Genomic DNA, 21,869 nt, shown 5'->3' on the forward strand with positions numbered 1-21,869 from the left:
GCCAAATTGCTTTCTGAAAGGAGAACTCATTTATGGGGCTTGGTAAGTTTGCATGTTGAGGGTAGGAGGATGTGGCAGTCTCACCCAGGCCATTGAGGGTTCCCACGCTGTCTGCCATCCAGCGGCTGATGGTGTGGTTGGCCAGTGAGTCAAACATGCTGCTTAGAGCACTGGCTCCGGCCGCAGTGCCAATCAGGTACTCCAGGATCAGGTTCCAGCCAATGAAAAATGCCACAAATTCCCCAACAGTGACATAGCTGTAGGTGTAGGCAGATCCTGTGGTCTTGGGGACTCGAACTCCAAACTCTGCATAGCAGACGCCTGCAAGGGACAGACATACACAGATGGTGGACTTCAGGAGAAAAGCTGACATCCTGTGGCTAACCATCTTGGGTAGAGAACATACTGAGACTCTCTAGGATCTCAGAACAAACACACAAAGTTTTATGTATGTGAATCGACTCAAAGCCAACTCTTACCTCTTCCAACCTCACTTCTGAAAAATGCGAACTTGAATGACTAGCAAGGCAATAAGAACTAATTCTACTGAACTGTTGTAAACCGTTCTTTATTTAGAAAATATTCCACTTGTGTGTGTCTCTGTCATGTTCCTTAGGTGTCAGATATCCGGTGTGAACATGGGCCCAACTCATTACGACCCCCACACTTGATGGCACCAGGGTGATATTATGCACAAACTTCTTCTCTTTTGGTTTTTACATATTATAGAAAGTGCTCCTCATTTGACAGTGATACTTTGAGCAATCTGTGAAAATGGCGTACTATATCTAGGGGGTAGATAAAAGATGCAAATATAAATAAATTGCTAATTATTAACAAGGAAATTTAGCACGTGCACAAAAGGTAATTTAACAAACACTTCTAGAGTCCTACCATGTGCATGGCAGGGTGTGAAGCACTGGGTATAAAAAAGACAAATGGCATATGCCCCTGCCCTTAAGGGGAGAGAGGCCATCAGTGCCCATTGTAGGCTGTGTAAGCTTGACAATCTAAAAATATATAACAATGACAGGAGAGATGTGAGACATGTACTTAGAGGGTTTTGAGGCATATGTAGGGATTAATTGGATGAAGAAGGTGGAACATGAGGCAAAGACATGGCAGAGAGAGACAGTATGAAGTATTTGAGTGGAGGGGAGTGTGCACCGAGGTATTAGGAGGAGACGAGGCTGGCCAGGTAAGCAGAGCCACGTGTTTTACAAAGTGGGTTCAGGGCCCACTTCCACCAGAATCATCTATTGAATCCTAATTTCAGGAGATAGGAATCAGGATGCTGCATTTTATCCAGCTCCCCAGGTAATGCATGTGCCAACTTGTATCTGAAATGCACTGGAATATTGCTTCATTCTTTGATGTAATTAGATAATAAATTAGAAAGAGATTGAGAACATATCAAACTTCTGGGAGTTGGGAGAATTTCCTATTTTGTGCTAGGAATTCTGGGTGTGGGCCAGTGAGTAGGGCAACGAGTTGGAGGACAGACATAGGACAGCTTGGAGGAAACATACCAGGGGTGGGATGTAGGAGGATGTAGGAGGGAACTCAAAGTCAACTTTACCTTCAGTCCCAATTTTGTTAAGGGCCAACCCTGAGGTTCTCTCATCACAAACCAGGGAACAATAGTTCACACTTTTGTGAATAAAGAGAGCAGGTTTCTTCTCCTTTGGAAGGGGATGAAATCAATGCAAAGAAGCAAAAACAGAGATGTCAAAAGCAATGGCATAATAAATGATTCCATGCGATGTACTATCTCTTCCTTCCCCTCCATTGCTTCAGTTGTCAGGGTGTCTACATGGAAGAAGCACTGGACCAGTTATGCTGGGCTCCTGTTTCTACTCCACCCCTATAGATTCAGCATCCTTGTTTTTAAAATAAAAGTGCTACACCAAAGACTCTCTTAAGGATCTCCTAACTCTGACACTCTAGGATTCTATCTGTTATACTGAATTTTGTAATATTTTGCTGCAAAATCTATTGAGCACAACTTAGCTTTTCTTTTACATCAGCTACAGTATTGTTCGGTGTTATGGAGATGCTCTCAGGGATAGTGAAGCTGTTTGTCTCTACATATAAACAGTCCAGGCTGTTATTTATTTTGAGTTCCGATGTCAGCCCTCCTCCCCTTGCTTTGTAAATATAGCTTTCCATCTTCCTTGATATCAGACTGTCAGTTGTTACTTCTTGTTGCTGTCCCAGTGCTTACCTGGAGCAGTCAGACCACCTCTTTTCTAAATTGCTACTTCCAACGCCTGATATTTAAATTGTTAGAGTGAGTCTAAAATTAAGAGGAAATGGTCTTTGAAGAAAGGCCTGAAGAACTCTTCCATGGGGAAAGTATAGAGTGTGCATGCATTAAATATAAGAACCTGATGATATTTTCTTGAATGCCGTGTGTTTTCAGGGTTCTCGGGAGTTGAGTTTGCACGTATGGATTAAGTTGCTCTTTTAGTGCTGTGTGAGGAAGGAAGTGAAGAGGCAACTCACTTCTCTGCTTTGGTATTGAAGCCACAGCATTACCCAATAATTCCTGCATTCTATGAGCTTATTCTCATCACCCAACTTTACCACCTGATATTATACAAGATTTATAAGTAAAATCTTTTCCAGATGATGCTTTTGAAGTAGGCATTGATTTGATTGCAAATTTAATTTGGAGAGCCAATATTGTGGAGTCTGTGCAATCAAACATTCTCTCCATAACATTAGATCAACAAATTAAATTTAAAAATACCCATTTTGCCACCAGAATACACTTGCCAAGGGTAATTAGCAAATAGCCAAGTCTTCCTTAGGTCTTGTGAACGGACCAGTCCATTGCTGTCTGAATCAGAGAAAGAGGCCCTGGCTGTGCATGGTATAAGGAGCATTTGGAAACTTAGTCATTTCCCAAGGTCCTGCTGAGGTCCTGATGACTATAGTTTGGGGAGAACAGTGGGAAAATCAACCAGGCACTAACCATACAAGACAATTTCTGCTCCAAGAAATCATTGTTTTGGACACATTGTAAAAGATCTTATAGTATTTTAAAATCTTTTTGATTTGTTTGTATGGAGAAATTCAGACTTAGAGTGGGCACTAGAGAGAGTCTAGCCTGGCTTTGAAGTTCACTGGTGAGAACTGAATGTTTACAGCCTCATATATCCTGAGAAAAATGTTCTCGTTCATTCAACTATTTCAAAATATCTGGTATGTAAGAGAAACACATTCAAGAGTATCTTTCTAATTTCACTAAGAAATTAAAAGCATGGAAACGGAAACCTTTTTTTTTTTTTTTTTTTGAGATGGAGTTTCACTCTGTTGCCCAGGCTGGAGTGCAGTGGTGTGATCTTGGATCACTGCAACCTCCACCTGTTGGGTTCAGGCCATTCTCCTGCCTCAGCCTCCCAAGTAGCTGGGACTACAGGCATGCACCACTATGTCTGGCTAATTTTTGTATTTTTAGTGGAGATGGGGTTTCTCCATGTTGGCCAGGCTGGTCTTGAACTCCTGACCTCAAGTTATCCGCCTGTCTCAGCCTTCCAAAGTACTGGGATTACAGCATGAGCCACCGTGCCCAGGGAAACCTTGGTTTTTATCCTAGATTATCTAGGGTCCTAGGTTACTGAGTATTGAGGGGCCAGTTACCCTCCTATGGATGAAATGAGGCGGCCAATTAGATATGGTTTAGGATCCCTTCTGGTGCATCACTCTTTGGTTTTACAGCTAAAGTCAACTCTTAATCATCTATTTAGTGAGGGAAGCCCTGTAGAAAATACTCTATGAACCAATGGTTCTCAGTAAAGGTGGTGTTGACTCCTAGGGGAATTTTGGAAATATGTCGGAGTGTCTATGGTTCTCATGATGAGTGTGAGCACTTGTGGCATTAAGTGGACAGGGGCCTGGGCTGTTCGTCATTCTGCAACGTGACTGACTCACAGAATGAAGCTTTGTCTTGTATCATACATGACTGCTGATGGCCCCAGTGGACATTCATTTAAGTACAAACCTGTTTATAATTTTTGAACTTGAATTTGTCTCCATTTTACATATACACACAAAGCATTTTTTTTGCATGGCTTTTTAGACATTGAATTTTCCAGGACTGCAACAGCTGGGTAAATTGAGAGACAGTTGTCATTTGTTTGGTTTGGAATTTACCGAGTTGATCATCATTTTGGAAGACCATCATCAACAACAACGTTATTCATGGTCTTTGAGCATCAAATGACAGACCTATATGAGTCTACATTTGTGGCTGTTGTACTCACAGTGGTTCTACAAATGACTGCAAACATCTGACGACTTCCTCGCATCTCCTAATGTACGCATGCCCCAGCATTCACATGTTGGAATACATATTGATTTTATTCAAAGTTACTTTCATTTGATTTATCTTTCATACTCAGGACATATTTAGTTTTTAAAAAATTAAGTGCATAGGAAGGTAACCATCTCTAGCTTTCATCCAGAATAGTAGAGGAAGCATTACAAAGTATTTATTACCAAAAATGAATCTGGGTGTACTAGGGTAGAGAATCACTGTTTTAAATGAGAGATCAATTGCCGGGCGCGGTGGCTCATGCCTGTAATCCCAGCACTTTGGGAGGGCGAGGCAGGTGGATCCCCTGAGGTCAAGAGTTTGAGACCAGCCCGGTCAACATGGTGAAACCCTATCTCTACTAAAATTACAAAAAAAATGAGCCAGATGTGGTGGCGGACGCCTGTAGTCCCAGCTACTCTGGAGGCTGAGGCAGGAGAATCGCTGGAACCCAGGAGGCGGAGGTGGCAGTGAACTGAGATTGTGCCATTGCACTCCAGTGGGGACAACAGAGCAAGACTCTGTGTCAAAAAAAAAAAAAAGATTAATGTATAAATAATATTGACTTAATTTTGTGAATCCATTAAAAAATTTTGCCCCTGAGTTACCTTTCTAATCATATTTGCCTTATGCTATTATCAGAGTGATTTTACATTTTGTGGTCATCCACCAAGTGATTAGAGGGAGAGGCATATTGATTTCAAAAGTACTTATTCATATAGCTAGAGATAATCAATATGAAATCCAATGTTTAGGTGCAGGCAGCCATCAGTGAGTGGCAGAATGTTGCAGACCACATGATGGCGATTTTCCCTTAGTGTTAGTCAGAGATGGGAAGGAAGTCTAGGTCTTTGAGAAATATAAAGGATTTATTTCAGCAGGACAAGAGGTAAGAAGCCTGCAAATCTGACACCTTTTCAGTTACCCATCATATAAATCTATTGTAAACATATTCCTATTTATATTTTGTCCCATTTCTAGTGTTTTATATTTCTGTACCCAGAACTATTTGTGGTTAAATTCATAATTTGCCAGGCTAAAAATCAGTTAGACTTGGAGAGAACTTCCACATTGAAAAGTGGGTTGGGACAAGGTGCCAGGAGATTCTCGATTTGCAATATTCCTTTTAATCCTCTTATGTGTATCCCAGATGATGTGTGATTTGGGGTTTCAGAAAAATATAGTCCTTTTCAATGTGATTTTGCTTTCAAGTTAGAGTCTATGATTCTATCATATATATATGTGAAGAGCCAGCCTTAGGTTTAGTACTTTCAGACAACCTACATACAATGTTGACCTTTCCAAACTATGCTTAACATAGCACAACCCAACAGCAAAGAGAATCATGACATGCTTCTCCCTCTCTAATTCTGTTGAGTCACTTGCAGCCTACCTGGATTCCCTATAACCCTTTTAGAACCAGGAGGCAAAGCTTCTCCTTCTTAAGAGAGTAAAGGAGAAAGACCCAGCTGGGAGTAGGCAAAAGGAGGTAAATCCATTTTTAAGTGGAGAAGTTTTTCCACTTAAGGGGGAAGTTATTGGAGGTACAGTTTCTATAATATGATGAATTCAATGATTATCTTGCCTGATCATAAGTGGAGAAAGGCTTCTCCACTTAAGACATGAATTTCCCTCCGCATTCCAGCAAAGAAAGCCATTAGATAAATAAGTACTTTTAAATAAGTGTACTTTCACCTGGAAGGATTAAATCTAGGGGTTATTCACACTTGAATGCCAATTACTCTACTCAGATAGACAGATTTTCCCATTAATACGTAGCTTATCTTACTTTGACTATTCCCTAACATACTTATCCGTTAATTTAAGAGTTTCCCAAATAACTTTTGACTTTCTAATTTCCTTCCTTCATTCCACACACATTAAGTGTCTACGAAATGAGGCACTGTAATGAATGACAGAGACACAAACGGTGAGACAGATTTCCTGATCTTGAGGCATCTATATTTCAGTCAGGAAAGAGTTTAATAAACAAACAGCTGATTCCACGCAGCCAGCATTTCATACTATCGAGCATTTATGAAGTGTTCTTGGAGCCCAGTGCGGTGAGCGTGCTTCTTAGGGAGCAGGGTTCTTTGGTTGCTATGGAAGCAGGGAGACTGGGGGAGGGAGCCTTTTAAGCTACTTCTTGGAGGGTGAGCTGGGCTTTGCCAGTCGAAAAAAACAGAGGAAAGGGTGGTTTCAAGCAGAGGAAAGGTGTAGCTGGGCTGACACATGCAGGCTACTTTGGAGATTGTGGAAGATGAACCTGCAGAGGTGGACTGAGATCGAGTGATTGAGGGGGTGGGACCTTTGTGATAGACGGGAGGACTAGCTGAAAAGGACTGTACTTGTTCATCTTCTTGTATAGTTTAAAGCTCTTTCTTAGTTGTAGAACTTTTTTTCACACACAGTCTTATTTGAGAGCCCAATACATAAATAGGTGAAAGCAGGTGGTTCCTTTTGAAGGGGTGGGAGAATGGAGGTTGGTCTGCTCAAGGTCTCCTTCATCCCATACCTGCCCAAAGGCCCTGACCCTCCTCTGTGGACCCCCAGGGCTGTACTGAGCATGGGAATGGGAAGGGGTGTCAGTTGCTCATCAGAGTTGTTTTTTTATATTATAGATGATGCATTTGAGCCCCAGATCTGAAGCTGTGTATTCCATTAATGGCAGAGTTTGGGCTAGAACTGAGGTCTCCTGATACCCAGCCTTAGGAGCTTTCTAATTCACTTATCCATTTATCCCATGCACTGGTAAGGTATCATCTCTATGCATCTATATCAGCTTTTAAGGATTCAAAGGTGAACAGGAAGAATATAGTCTCTTTTTTGTGGGCCTTATAGTATCATGGAGGAAACAGACCAGAAAACCAACCAGCCAGAAGGACTGTCCAAAGGGAAAGAGGCTATCAGAAATTATGAGAGGGAGTGGAGGCAGGTGTCCAAGAAAACAATTTGCCAACTTTACAGTTTCATTCAGGCCTCTGGGATCAGCAACAACTGGTTGCTCAGAGATTCGGTCAGGCTGCCTTGAGTGGACCATAGGTCACTGATACCAGGCCCTATAAGGTTTTGCACATACTGTGTCTTATACTTCACACTGGGTAGGCAGGAAGGTTGGGGTGGGCTGATCTAGGAAATGGACGAGGTCAGTGATTTCTCATCCATTAAATCAGTTCTTCCCAAGTACCAGCTATCTGCCATCTGCCAGACACAGGATGGAATCAGCCGTTGGCCCACATTTGTGAAATTCACTACTTAGGCCCAAACATGTCTTTAAGAAAGTCCTCACCAAATATAGCATTTTGCTGAGTTGTTACTTATTTTCTTCTCATTTTCTCACTTTTCTTAAAACATCCCTTTTCCTTTTATAAAGCCACAGCAGGGCTAAGACATGCCATATATGTAGCTACGGTTGCTAGTCCTGACTAAATGTAGATGGGGAGTAGGGTATGAAGAGGAATCACAGGACCTCAGAGAGAAATGAAGTGTGAATTCTCTCAGAGACGTTTATTTTCTCCATGACACCGAGTTCCATATGGTGGGTAATGCAGTGTCCCCATTATTGCTGTCTTGAGAAGCAGGTTGCTGGGTTAGGAGAAACATCTATCCAGGCCCTGTCATGGTGCGGCTGGACCCAGTGAACCTGCACTGATGTCCTTGGTTAGCCAAGAAAACTGTGGGTTTCTTTTTCAGGGAGTGACTGGTCAGGTGCTCTGTCCCTTCAGCCTCACTGCTACTGTCTCTTCTACTTGAGCAGCCTCGGTCACTCCATCACCTGTCAGGGAAGCCCAGGCAATTTTTATGAATGTGTCTGGAGGAAAAGTAATTTGTCTGGGAATGCCTATGTTTCTTTGTGTCTAAGAAGAGACTTATGATTTCTCTGCCCAAGCAGGCCCCATGTGGACAGTAACCACCTGCCACCTGTGTTTAGGGGACAGGCAGCATCATTAATCAGGGGTATATGACACCATCAGTTATTGAACCTGACAGGGCTCCAATTAAAGTTGGGTAGGGAATAGAGAACTCCCAAGTCCTCCAAACCACAGCACCAATATATCAACATATAAACAGGTAGGAAATAAGTTGTCCTTAGAGTCAGAGAAGTCAGCCCCCCAAACAGGTCAAGGAAGTTTAACAATTTGTTGATTAAATGTAACCAACCGGCTGGGCGCGGTGGGTCACGCCTATAATCCAAGCACTTTGGGAGGCCGAGGTGGGCAGATCACCTGAGGTCGGGAGTTTGAGACCAGCCTGACCAACATGGCAAAACCCTATCTCTACTAAAAATACAAAAATAAGCCCAGTGTGGTGGTGCATGCCTATAATCCCCGCACTTTGGGAGGCCAAGGTGAGTGGATCACCTGAGGTCAGGAGTTTGAGAGCAGCCTGCCCAACATGGCAAAATCCCGTCTCTACTAAAAATACAAAAACTAGCTGGGCATTTGGTGGGCACCTGTAATCCCAGCTACTCTGGAGGCTGAGACAGGAGAATCGCTTGAACCCAGGAGGAGGAGGTTGCAGTGAGCCAAGATCATGCCACTGCACTCCAGCCTCAGCGACAGAGCAAGACTGTGTCTCAAAAAAAAAAAAAAAAAAAGAAAAGGATGTAACCAACCTATCTGTTTACTCTCTTCTCTAGATCTCCCTCTATGAAAATATTTTGGAGGCTATTGAAGGTACAGTCTCTACAATATGAGGAATTCAAGTATTATCTGGTCATGCTGTTGTTAATAATCATCATCAATGTACATTGTTTAACTTGATTGCTTTATCAAATGATAATGATGATGGTAATTGATGATGATGTTGCTCATGTGGTTACTTTCAACTAAACAATCCACAGGGTTATCTGTGCCCCAAGCCCGTCTTCTGGCCCAGATTGGTCCTTCTTCATTGTCGAAGTGGCAAGTGGGCTGGAACTGTCCTTTTCTCTGCTCCTAACATTTTTATGTGGGTGGCTTCAGGTTATCATCAAAGGCCACCTTGGAAGGAAAAAGTCACTACAAAAGGGAAAGGCGAAGGCACGTGTTTTCTTGGCATCTACCTATGCTAGACTCACTGTACTTGGTTTCACATTTGATGCTTAGACAACCTGGGAGAGAATGCTAAGGCCAGCATCAGCAGCCCCTCCTCTCCTTTAGGAGAGGGAGTGAGGTGTCATAGAATTCACACAGCCTCTGGAGAAAGACCCAGAGAGCGGTTATGACAATGAAGTAAGATGTTGCACACAGATCACTTTGCCCAGTGCCTGGGCATACTAAGTAAGGACAAATAGGCTGGGTGCAGTGGCTCACGCTTGTAATCCCAGGTCTTTGGGAGGCAGAGGCAAGTGGGTCACCTGAGGTTGGCAGTTCGAGACCAGCCTGACCAACATGGAGAAACCCCATCTCCAACAAAAATACAAAATTAACCAGGTGTGGTGGTACATGCCTGTAATCCCAGCTACTTGGGAGGCTGAGGCAGGAGAATCGCTTGAACCTGGGAGGTGGAGGTTGCGGTGAGCCAAGATCGTGCCATTGCACTCCAGCCTGGGCAACAGAGCGAAACTCCATCTCAAAAAAAAAAAAAAAAAAAAAAAAAAGGACAAATAAAATTATTGCTATCTGTGGTCTGGAGCCGGTCAGCCAATTTCATTGACCCTGTTTCCCTACCTGGAAAATGGTGATGGTGATACCTACTATGCAGGTTGCTATGGGTCATCAAAGGACATGTGTTATAGTTCCTGACATACGGTAGGTACTCCTTCAGTGGGAGCTTAGGGCTATTATTCATTGACGAGGAAGAGGAATCCCAGAGAGCTTTACTTAGCAGTAGTCTGTGGAGTATTTATACAGGAGCCTTTGCCTCAGAGTGGGATAAAACAGGTTGGAAGCAAGCATTGTTGGCTGATGGTTTTAGAGTCTCAGAGTTGGTAGGAAAATTAGAAATCATCTAGATTCTAGACCAAGCCCTAGGTGTGCTCAATGCACTTATAAAACAGAACTTGGAGAAATTTCTTCCTAGGTTTGAAATCTTTAATCTAGAAACTTCTTGTTCTGTTCCACAACTGCAGTTAGAAATTGTGAGGGTGAAGAGAAGTTTCCCATTTTCTCACTCAACTTCTCTTTGTGAGACCTACTGCCTCTCATCCAGAGGACTCTTATAAGTGGACTAAAAAGGCTTTGTGCAGAAAAGGAAAGGAGACTTGGAGTTGAAGTGACAACCAGCAATTCTCTCCCACCTGAATATTTCTCAACTCATCACTCTCAGGGAGTAGGCAGTGTCCCATTTCTAAAGCAGGTGAAAGTGGCACCAACAGAGATGACAGATCTCAGAAGATTCTGTGGGGGGTCAGCCATACCCCCTGCCCTGAGAATACAATGAGCTGGGTTCAAGGTGAGTGCTGAGAGGACCCACCTGCGCCCTCGCATGGCTTCCCCAGCCCAGATGAGGAGCAGGCGAATGGGGGTTCCACGGGGAGGGGACAAATTCTCAGAAGATGACCAGGGAAGGGGAGACACAGCAAAGCTTTGAAGGGCCTGCACCCGCTCTGTGGGGGGCTGTCCCAAAGCCATGAGAGACCCTTCATGACAGGGATGCCAACGCACAGGGAGGGGAAGAACGGGGCCAGAGACTCCAGATTTAGGAGGCTTGTGGGAGGGAATCTTTTGGTGAGGTGGATGTGGTTACAGTGCCTACTTCTGGTTCTCCCCCATCCTGTGAAACAAATTTCTATCACTTTCACCTCCTTCCTTCTCCTCTCCCCTTTTCTACTCCCCCACCCCTCAGAACTCTAGGCGGATTCAGCCTTCTATAGGGCACATGTGTACAATTTGCATTTTATGGCATGAGTGTTGCCCCCTGCTGCTGATCCATGAGGATGGAAGGTTGGCGTGCGCTGGGTAAACTGCGGCCGCAGTGTCTTCTGTGCACAACTGATAAAGGTGGCAGTTACTGTTCTTCCAAAGAGCCTCACCTACATGGTCCTGCGCTTAGTCCTGAACTTAGTTTATGGCTAAGTCCTGAACTTAGTTTATGGCTAAGTAGCTCCTACTGAATGCAACAGCAATGGAGAGTTTTGAGCTAAATTTTGAACAAGAGAACTCCAGTGAATGGAATAGTGACTCCCTTGGATACACTGGGGGGCTTCTTGAAAGAGGCTTTCCCACCAAGGAAAATAGCAAGTGCCCTCGGCTGAGCTTATAGTATTTTGCCACATAAGCACTCTCCTAATTAAAATAATCTTAGAAATGTTTTCAAAGGAGCAGGTGTTTGTATCTATGCTTCACATGTAAGAAAAACTCATTATACTGCTTATTTTTCTTTAAAAAGTCTAAGAAGTGATAAGCTAGGGCATTTATAAACAAACTCTCAAGAGAAATTAATATAGCCAAGGGCTATTGTTGAATTTATTCCAAGTAGGAAATGTCTGAAGAGTTAATAAGATCTACAGATATATTTGTGCAAATATGTGTATATGCATATATATGTAAATGTATACATTATATAAATGTTTTCAATTACTTTGTGAGGGACTTATGGCCAGATCTATGAGGGTGACCAGTGGTGAGGAATAGTATATAAAATGTTTGTGATGCATATTAGCAAATAATTGTTTTTCACATACGTACTCATGACTCTTAAAAAGGCACAGGCACAGGTTGTGTCCAGGACAAATGGATTCCTTGGGTTGTTAAATAAAGGATCCATTCTCTTGCTTGCTGTTTGCTCTTCTCCATGCTAATGCTACCCTTTGCACTGTGGTGTTTGCCTTCATTACACCCCAGAAATTGCCATCTCTAACCCACAAGCTGTCAACAGAATGGCCTTTTATCAGTGTCCCTGCAGCTTGTGATGCAAACACTTATTCCCTCTCTGTTCCCTTGTGTAAGAATCTGTTCTTCCTTTGGTTTCACTCGCTTTCTTCTGCCCACTTCTTTTCTTTTTTCATCATTGCTTCTTATTTATCCATCTCCATCTGTGTGTAGTCATTTAACAAAGTTCTCCCTTCAGTTCTTTCCTCTCCTTGCACCCTTTGCTTTGGTGATCTCACCTCCTTGCCAGGGCAAGTGTCAGGAGCTCTTTGATTCCTTGGGGTGGCTGTGGCTCCTTGTCTGCAGCCTCTGTGAACTAGCAACGTGAGGAGTGGGCCAGAGTGTTCAAAGTAGATGGCCTGGCACATGCAAAGCTCCTGAGCTGCTGTGATTGGCCAGTTAGACTCCACTCAGAAAGTCTACCTGTGCAAACCTCTGAGGGCAAGGGCTGGTGTTTGGCATAACTCCTCTTCATGAGTTTTCATCAACATTCCTGTCTCAGGTGTTTTCTGTGGCCGTTGGCAGGTACCATGCCTTACTTATCTCTGCATCTCTAGCGTCTATTTCAGTGCACCAAGTTGAAGTTGCTTAAGTATCACTTCTTCAGAAAAAGTACTTTGTCATGATACCTTGTTTATTTTCCTTTATAGCACTTGTCACTGTTGGTAATTATTATACATATTTATTTACTTGTTTTGAGGCACGACCTATTAATGTGTTTTAAGGCATAGCCTTGTTAAAGGAGGCTGTTCCTTTAAAGGAAGAGAATTCCTCTTGGACATATACTTTCAGAGTCAAAAGCATAGTCTTTGCACAGGGTTCATCTGGAGGAAAGTGAGTAGGAGGCAAGTCTACCAGTCTTTTTGTGAGGGGCGGACTGAGGACCTTCAGCACTGGCACCAGGACTACTCATTTGCATTAAGAACCTAGCCTTGTCAGGTTGGAAACTGGCCAGTAGTCTTGGTAGTGGTGATAATAATAATACAAACATTACCGAGCATTTACTATGTGCATGGGCATATTAAGCACTTTACATACAAAATCTTAATCTTCACAAGATGGTTACAATGCAGAAACTAATAAAATTTCCGTTTGCAGATGATGAGTCCAAGATCTCAACAGGTTATCAGGACTTCTCAACCTTTTCCACATCGCATAACCCACCTTGAAGATAATATTTGGGCTAGGCACGGTGGCTCATGCCTGTAATCCCAGCACTTTGGGAGGCCGAGGCGGGCGGATCACCTGAGGTAAGAGTTCTAGACCAGCCTGGCCAACACAGCAAAACCCCATCTCTACTAAAAATACAAAAATTATTCCTGCATGGTGGTGTATGCCTCTAATCCCAGCTACCCAGGAGGCTGAGGCAGGAGAATCGCTGGAACCCCGGAGGCAGAGGCTGCTGTGAGCTGAGATCATGCCATTGCGCTCCATCCTGGGTGACAGAGTGAGACTCTGTCTCAATCTACATATATATTTGTATGGATATGGAAAGGAGGTAATGTATAAAAGGGTGAGGCTGCTCACTAGCCTGGGGCCTATAGCACTTTCCAGGTGTCCTAAAGCTGAAGGATTCATATTTTGGCACACCTCCAAGTTTCAGCAACCTGTTTGGAAAGCTCTAGGGTTAAGTGTATTTCCCAAGTCATACAAGGAGAAAATGGCAAAGCAGGTCTTGAACAGAGGCAGTTCAGCTACAGGGACTAATTGCATCTGGCTCCCAGATGCTAGCTGGGGTTAGGACGTGTGTTGGGTTGCAGGGGAGTTGAGACAATAGGCCCTTCTTTACAAATCTTTCCCCTCCCTGGGTCGTTTTTCATGCAAACTAATGAGACAGGCAATGTAATTCAAACTCTTCATTTATCAGCGGAGGAAACCGAGATCAGGTCATGTGAATGACTTACCTGAGGGCCCTGAACTGCTGAGGATGAGAGTTGGAATTAGACCTCAGGTGTCCCAACTTCTGACCAGGCCTGATTGTCTCTTGCAGCACTCACAATTATTTCATGTGTGTGTGTCTTGTTTCTTCATATCGATATCAAGCCCTTTGTCTCAGAGTTCTTTCCCATGTTCTGCAGCATCTCCTGCTATGCCGGGCCCAGAGAAGGTGGTCAGTCCCTCCCACAGCCATGCTACGTGCTCATGGCATGCACTGTCCACGCTACTAGGTGCGGCAGAAGATGTAAAAGAAGCCCAGGTTTTCCTGGCTTTGCTGGAGGAAACTCATTATCACCATCAACAATCTGAGAAACTTGCAAATTTCTATTAAAATGTGCTCACCTTCTCTGAATTGGTAACTGACATCCTTCCTACAGGGCTGTCAATTGATCCCTATATAGAAGAGCGACATGAACTTTACAACACCTTTCTCCTCACTGCTGACAGGTGACAGAAAGATGCTGAGCTTACAAATTATCTTCATGACCTGATTTGGAGAAGTTTTGATCTACAAAAGTGCTCTGCTAATCAATAGGGTAAGGTACAGGGTCTTTTGAAGCCCCAATAAAAGTGAGGGTTCCTTGATTCATTTGGTTCTCTTTGGTGAGTTTTTAAATTTAGGGGTGGGCCAGGCATGGTGGCTCACACCTGTAATCCCAGCACTTTGGGAAGCTGAGACAGGAAGGTAGCTTGAGGCCAGGAGTTTGAGACCAGTCTAGGTAACATAGCGACATCTGTCTCTACAAAAAAAAAAAAAAAAAAAGAAGAAGAAGAAGAAAGAAGAAAATTAGTTGGGTGTGATGATGCACACCTATAGTCTCAGCTACTGAGGAGGCTGAGGTGGGAGGATTCCTCGAGCCCAGGAGTCTGAGGCGGCAGTGAGCCATGATCATGCCACTGCACTACAGCTTGGAGGACAGAGTGAAATCCTATCTCAAAAATAAATAAATAAATAAATAAATAAATAAATAAATAAATAATAAATTTGGAAGTTTGTGTCTGTATGGAGCATGGGGGTCATGGTCTCTGGAATCAGGCTGAATCATATTTAGACCCAGCCTTTGCCACTGACCACCTTGTAGCTCTGGACAAGTCACCTAACCTCTCTGAGCCTCAGTTTTGTCATCTGCAAAATGAATATAATAATGGCATTTATTTTGTAGGGTTTGTTGGGTTGATGCAAATTTTTTCAGCTAGTGTGAGGCACAGCAAAACTGCTCTGGTTTAGTTTTATGACGAGTCACAAAATTGGGACCTTAATATCCACGTGATAGGAAGATTGAGAGAATTAAATGAGACAATGTATGCACAGTGCCTGGTGCACAGTATTTGCCTAATAACAACAAAACTGATAGTAATAATAACATGAACTAACATTTATCATGTGCTTGCTAAATTATATCTTAGAGACTTAATAAGCATCAGGAGTGGCTGCATCATTATTATGATTTTGACCTATGGCTGTGTATTTGGACATTTGAGAGAGCTAGTCTTTCAGAGATTTGAGGACTGGCATGCATTTGTTCATCTTTGCATTTCCTTCCCGTCCTCACAATATCCTGCCTCTTCCACTCCCCGGTGTTGTTAACAGCAGTTTCCAGAGGTGTTTCGGGGAACAAACAAATGCAAGTTGTGGAATGAATGACTAGTCCTAGATCATGGAGGAGTTGCAAAGGACCAACCCTCCTATTTCACCTCTCAAGGCTGTCTTCAATTTCAGGAGGGAAAATCGTTTATTGTTCTGAAAGATAAAACAGGGGAACTTGTCAGACTATCTATATAGACTGAGTCTTTAGAAATCTTTCTTTGATCATGAAACTCAAACCCAAGATGAATACTGGGATGGGGAGCCTACATTTGAGCTTTGCAAGAACCCACCCGGGAGGAGGTTGGGAACCTGTGGAGAGACATCTGCTCAACAGGGCTCTGCTCTCTTACCTCCTCCCCAGGGATTCCATTACCATGAGCTTGCCTGATGATGGATCACGAGGTGCCAAAGATCAAATGAGGATGGCAGGAAACACAGATTATAAACCCTAATGCCAAATCATAAACTAAGGGTGCCAAGAAAATTACTGCTCAGTGTGATGACCCTTCATTGCCTTTCAGACACAATCAATGGGAATTGATCACAATTAATTCACATCTAATGAGAAAGATTTTCTGGCTTCAAAGATCTCAGAGATAGCTTGCTGAAATGGCAGAGCATGAGCTTTGGAATGCTACAGTCATAGATTTGAGTTCTGGCGCAGCACTGAATAGCAGTGGGACTTTCAGGAAGCTCCTTTAACCTCTGACTCTGGCTCCTCGTCTGTAGAGCAGAACAGTCATCCCTCCCTCCACAGGGTTGGTGAGGATGGGAAGGAGGTGCTGCATGAAAGCACCTTCCGCGGTGTGCTACACGCAAAGATGAGTTCTAGACCCCTTGTGGTGTTCTGTGGTGGTCTTCTTTGCTAGAGTTTTCTGTTTCTACTTTCACTTTCTGGCACCAGAACTGCGTTGCAAAATCTATTTTTAATGACATTGTTTCAATAGTTTCTCTATTATATGTCTTTTCTTGGCTAGAAAGAGCCTTTCTTGCTCTCCCTCCTTGTCCTTTATCTACTCATGCCCAAATTCTCTTCATCCTAAGCTTCCTTTTGGCCTTTCAGGGACTAGGGCTTCATATCTCCTGTATGTTTCATGGAATATGTGCATAACAGCTTCCCTACCTCCATTCTCTTTCCACTGTATTACTAAAGTACATATCTGGTCATGTCACTGAACTTCTCAATGCCTAGAGGATGATACCTAACCTTCCCAGCGTGGCCCCCAAATCCCTCCTTTGAGAACCTTCTTTGTTTAGTGAATTACCTCAATAAATTATTTTGGTTGGGGAAAAGACATTCTTTGGAGAATGACCAAGATGAACTTGGAGGGTGATGAAGAAATAACTGCTTGGTAGGATATGGACAGAGTTTTAGGGCTTGAAAATGAGCAGAGTAGAAGGTGAGGTTATGGGAGAAAGGCCGCCCATCCATAGGTCCAAAAGCTGGTGCCAAGAAGAAGAGAGGGTTGGTGGATATTCCCTAAAGGCAAAGAGAATTGGAGTGTCCTATATTCAAGTGTGAGCTTGCTGTTTGCTAGGATTGACTGTACTATATCTCCCATCTCTGGTCCAAACTTTCCATAAAGTCTATGGCACACACAATCCTGCATTACTGACGCTTTGTTCAGATGAGTTTGATAATAATGATAAAGAAAGGGGACAGCAGGTAAGGAGGTAAAATGCAAAGTGGAAACAGAGACTCTGTAGAAGCAGAGACTTAGAGCCAGAAGAGTGAAGAGGAAGGTCAGCTTCACAACTCCCTACATTTACTGAGGGGGACCTTAGATTTTCACATTGTAAATTGGGAATCAGAACCAATTTTATTTAAATATTGCAGAAAAAATTGACCTCAGCAAACTGGAAGGCTTCAGGATTTTGCATCCATTAGAGATGTGGCAGTGGCAGCCAGTTTTTCCTTTCCTTCCTGTCAACAGAATTCTGATATTCTGGAGTTGGCAAAATACCCAGTTAGAAGACTATACTTCTCAGCCTCACTGCTGTGGCCAGATGTCTAAGTTTAGGCCAATGTCAGTGGGAGAAATGCGGAAGGACTTATAAGAAAGATTCTTAAAAAGAGGACAGAAAGGGGCCGGGTGTGGTGGCTCACGCCTGTAATCCCAACACTTAGGGAGGCAAAGGAGGGCAGATCACCTGAAGTCAGGAGTTTGAGACAAGCCTGGCCAACATGGCGAAACTCCGTCTCTACTAAAAATACAAAAATTAGCCAGGCATGGTGGTGGGTGCCTGTAATCCTAGCTACTCGTGAGGCTGAGGCAGGAGACTCACTTGAATTCAGGAGGCGGAGGTTGCAGTGAGCCGAGATTGTGCCACTGCACTCCAGCCTGGGTGGCGGAGCGAGACTCTGTCTCAAAACAAGCAAACAACAACAAAAAAGGGGACAGAAAGGTAAGGAATCACCTGCCCCAACTTTCCATTTTTCTTCCTGCCTTCTGGAACTCAGACATACTGACTGGAGCTTCGTCAGTCATCTTGAGTCTTGAGTTACTTTGCAATGGAAGCCAAATGTCTGACTGGCACAGCAGAAAAATAAAGGGGCCTGTGTCCCCATGTCTGAGAGGCCACAACAGCTGCCTCTCTCCAGGCTTCTTGTACACAGGACAGAAATGAAATTCTCCCTTATTTTGGTGTTCTGCTGTCTGCAATTGAATGTAATGTAATCTGTTAATACAGTAGCAGGGCAGCAGAATGATGAAGAAGTAAGCTCTGGAGTCAGACTGTTTTCACTCCATTCCTCATGCTGTCACCTCTTAAGCAGGAGCCTTAAGCAAATTACCAAACCTTTCAGAATCCTCTGTTTTCTCATCTGGAATATGCAGTAAGTGTAACACTGTTTGTCATATATGGTTGTTGTGAAGATTAAGTAAAATAATGTGTTAAGCACTTAGAACTCTTTTGGTACAAAGTAGGTACTCAATAAGTGGTAGTTGCCACTACGACTATTACATTGTTACGACTATTATTGCCATAGTCAGTTATCAGGTTTGGCATTCATCACCATCAATAAGCAATGGGACCCAATAGCAATGGGTCCTTTGGAAATAGATAAGAGGCAATTTCTTGCCTATTCTTGGTACTGCCCCAGGACTGATACATGGTAGGAACCCAGTACATTTTTACTGAACCTTATCTTATTAGATTTTTGCCAAATATTTCTTATGAGTAGATGACAAAAATTGTAAGTACTGTGTTCCAGGGAAAGGACTGATGCTGTGTATGCATACTGTTGTTGAATCCTTACCAATAATGTTTGAGAAATGGGCTTGAAGGGTTACTATAGAAAGTGTAGGAGCTTAGGAGTGATTCAGACCTGTATTCTGTTTGAGGAACAATTTTAATAATGTTAAAAGAGAACTGGACATAAATTTACAAAAAAAGTTAAATCTGCCTCTCTTCCACTACTCATAAGAGTCTCTTGGGGCTTTAAATGACCGGATGTCACTGGCACGATGGCTTTGCTGTGTTTCATCTATAGCCAACTACATTAGAGAACCACTGTAAACCATCCTGCCTCCACCCTTCAGTCTCTCCAAAAGGCTGGGAACCACGAAGAAAAAAACCTATTTCCTCTATCTAGTTTATACAATCTGAAATATACAAAAGGGTTTTTAGGGTTGGCATGGCTATAGGCTCTGGTTGTGGTCTACTGAGCTACTGAAGAGTAGATAAGACCTTTTGGACAAAGCACAAGCTGCTTCCTCTGATAAGTTTTCTTCCACCTGTGACAGGGCAGTGGGCAATCATAATGTTGGGGTGGGACTAGTGGGAGGAGCTTGGCAAGTTGCTATAACTTCCCAGCTTGACAAATTGTAAAGAAAATAGATTGCTCTCTGAGTCAGATTTGTTTCATGTTATAAGCTGGTTTGCATAGCATGGGGAATGGTGCCACAAGGCCAAAAACTCTCTTAAGATTGTGTGGTCCAAATAGTTTCCATTATGTTGGTGCAAAAGTAATTAGAATTAGAATTCCCTGGGGAACTTTAAAAAATTCCAATGCCTAGGCCAATTGAATTAGAAACTCTGGAGGTGGTGCCTGGGCATCAGTAGTTTTAAAAAGAAATAAACAGAAATTGAAAGGCAAGTCACAAACTGGAGAAAGTATGTGACAAAATGCATACCTAATATAGGACTTGTCTCCAGAATATATAAAGAATGCTTAAAAGTTAATAACAAGAAAATAAAAAACCCAATTAAAAAAGGACAAAAGGGTTGGGCGTAGTGGGTCATGCCTGTAAGCCCAGCACTTTGGGAGGCTGAGGTGGGCAGATCATGAGGTCAGGAGTTCGAGACCAGCCTAACCAATATGGTGAAACACCATCTCTACTAAAAATACAAAAATTAGCCAGGTATGGTGGTGTGTGTCTGTAGTCTCAGCTACTCAGGAGGCGGAGGGAGAAGAATCGCTTGAACTCGGGAGGTGGAGCTTGCAGTGAGCCGAGATTGCGCCACTGCCCTCCAGCCTGGACGACAGAGCGAGACTCCATCTCAAAAAAAAAAAAAAAAAAAGGGCAAAAGATTTAAATAGACACTTTACCAAGGAGAGCACATGGGTGACAAACCCATAGAAAGATGTCCAACATCATTAGTAATTAGAGTAATGCAAATTAAAACTACATTGAAATATTGCTATATGTCTTTTAAAATGGCAAACAAACAAACAAAAACAAACAAAACAATGACAAAAAACAACACTTGACAATTCTGAGTGCTGACAAGGTACTGGAACTTTCACATATTCCTGTGCGAGTCAAAAATAATACAGCTACTTTGGAGAAAAGCTTGGCTGTTTATTCTATAGTTGAGCATTCACTTACCATACAAACTAACAACTTCACTCCTAAGTATTTACTTGAGAAACCACAACTTGTGTATATATAAAAACCTATACGTAAATATTTGCAGTGAGTTTATTTATATCGGCCACAGACTGGAAACAACCCAGTTGTCCTCCAGCTGGTAAAAGGATAAACAAATGGTGGTTTAGCCATACAATGGGAAGAAAATGGAACAACATTCTGATACACACAACAACATGAATGAATTTCAAATGCATCTTACTAAGTGAAAGAAAGCAAACTTAAAAGGTTATATACTGAATGATTCTATTTACATAATGTTGTGGAAAAGGCAAACCGATAGGGACTGAAAACAAATCAGTGGTTGCCAGGGGCTGGGAGTGGGAGGAGGGCTTAACTACAGAGAGGCAGCATGGAGAAATTATTTTGGGGGTGATGGAGCCCTTCCGCATCTTGATTGTGGTGAAGCTTACATGATTACATGTGTTTATCAAAGCTCATAGAAGTGTATATAAAAAAGGATGCATTTTATGATATGTAATTATAATTCAATAAAACTGAACTCCAAAATCCATTTTTCATTAATACAGAAAAAAAAGTTGCCAAGTGATTTAAACCCATAGCCAGGGTTGAGAGTTGTTGGCATTATCTCTCAACCTATCTATCAACAGATTTGAATGTGGGTTCTGTCATTTAAACTTCGGTTTGCACATTTTCCACATACGTGAAATTGGAGATAATAATCTTTATCTTTAGAGAGATAAAGAGTTTTAAGGGTCATGCTCTCTGGAAAGCACCTAATTTAGGGTTTGGCACAAAATAATAATAAGCACTTATTTAGTGCTATGTGCTCGGCAACATACCAGGCAATTAATATGCATCTCCTTTAGTCTTGACAACAACCTTATGAAGTAGGTATTATTATTTTTAAAGTGGAGAAACTGAAGTTCAGAGAAATTATGGAGCTTGCTCAAGGTCTCATAGCTAGTCAGTGGCTGAACCAGGTTTCAAGTCTAAACTGAATGTTATTGATTGCTATACTACTTCTGAAATCTTTATTTCAAACATCCCACTCTTTTATCATTTCCATCACTTCCTAGCTTTCTATCTCACTTTCCCAGTATTTTTATGGCAATGATATCTTGACCTCATTGACAATTCCAATTTCTACCGATTATACCACTTTTCATGAGTCACCATCACTCTTGTGTTTTCACTTCCCTTCTTAGCCAGCCTAGATTATGTGATTCAGCACAGTTTACTCTTCCTTTGAAAATACCCTTAACCCCATTACTTTTTTCTCCCTCTGCTTGGAAAAAGTTAAATCTAAGTTAATCCCAACTTTCTCTTTACTTCATTCTTGCAACTAAGCAGTCATTATTGCTGGAGATAAATGCACAATTGTGGAGACTGGACTC

At 42.5% G+C, this 21,869-nt stretch overlaps 1 protein-coding gene across 1 annotated transcript in view; it reads right to left on the bottom strand.

Moving 5' to 3' along the window:
* Nucleotides 1–21,869, bottom strand: part of LOC105465811 (solute carrier family 7 member 14) — a 122,586-nt gene that overhangs the window by 40,758 nt on the left and 59,959 nt on the right. Inside the window, exon 3 of the mRNA XM_011714439.3 lies at nt 85–321. Coding sequence (XP_011712741.1) covers nt 85–321 — 237 coding nt within the window. The remainder of the gene's footprint in view (nt 1–84; nt 322–21,869) is intronic.

Source organism: Macaca nemestrina, chromosome 2, assembly GCF_043159975.1.
Source record: "Macaca nemestrina isolate mMacNem1 chromosome 2, mMacNem.hap1, whole genome shotgun sequence".
NCBI classification, from domain to species: domain Eukaryota; kingdom Metazoa; phylum Chordata; class Mammalia; order Primates; family Cercopithecidae; genus Macaca; species Macaca nemestrina.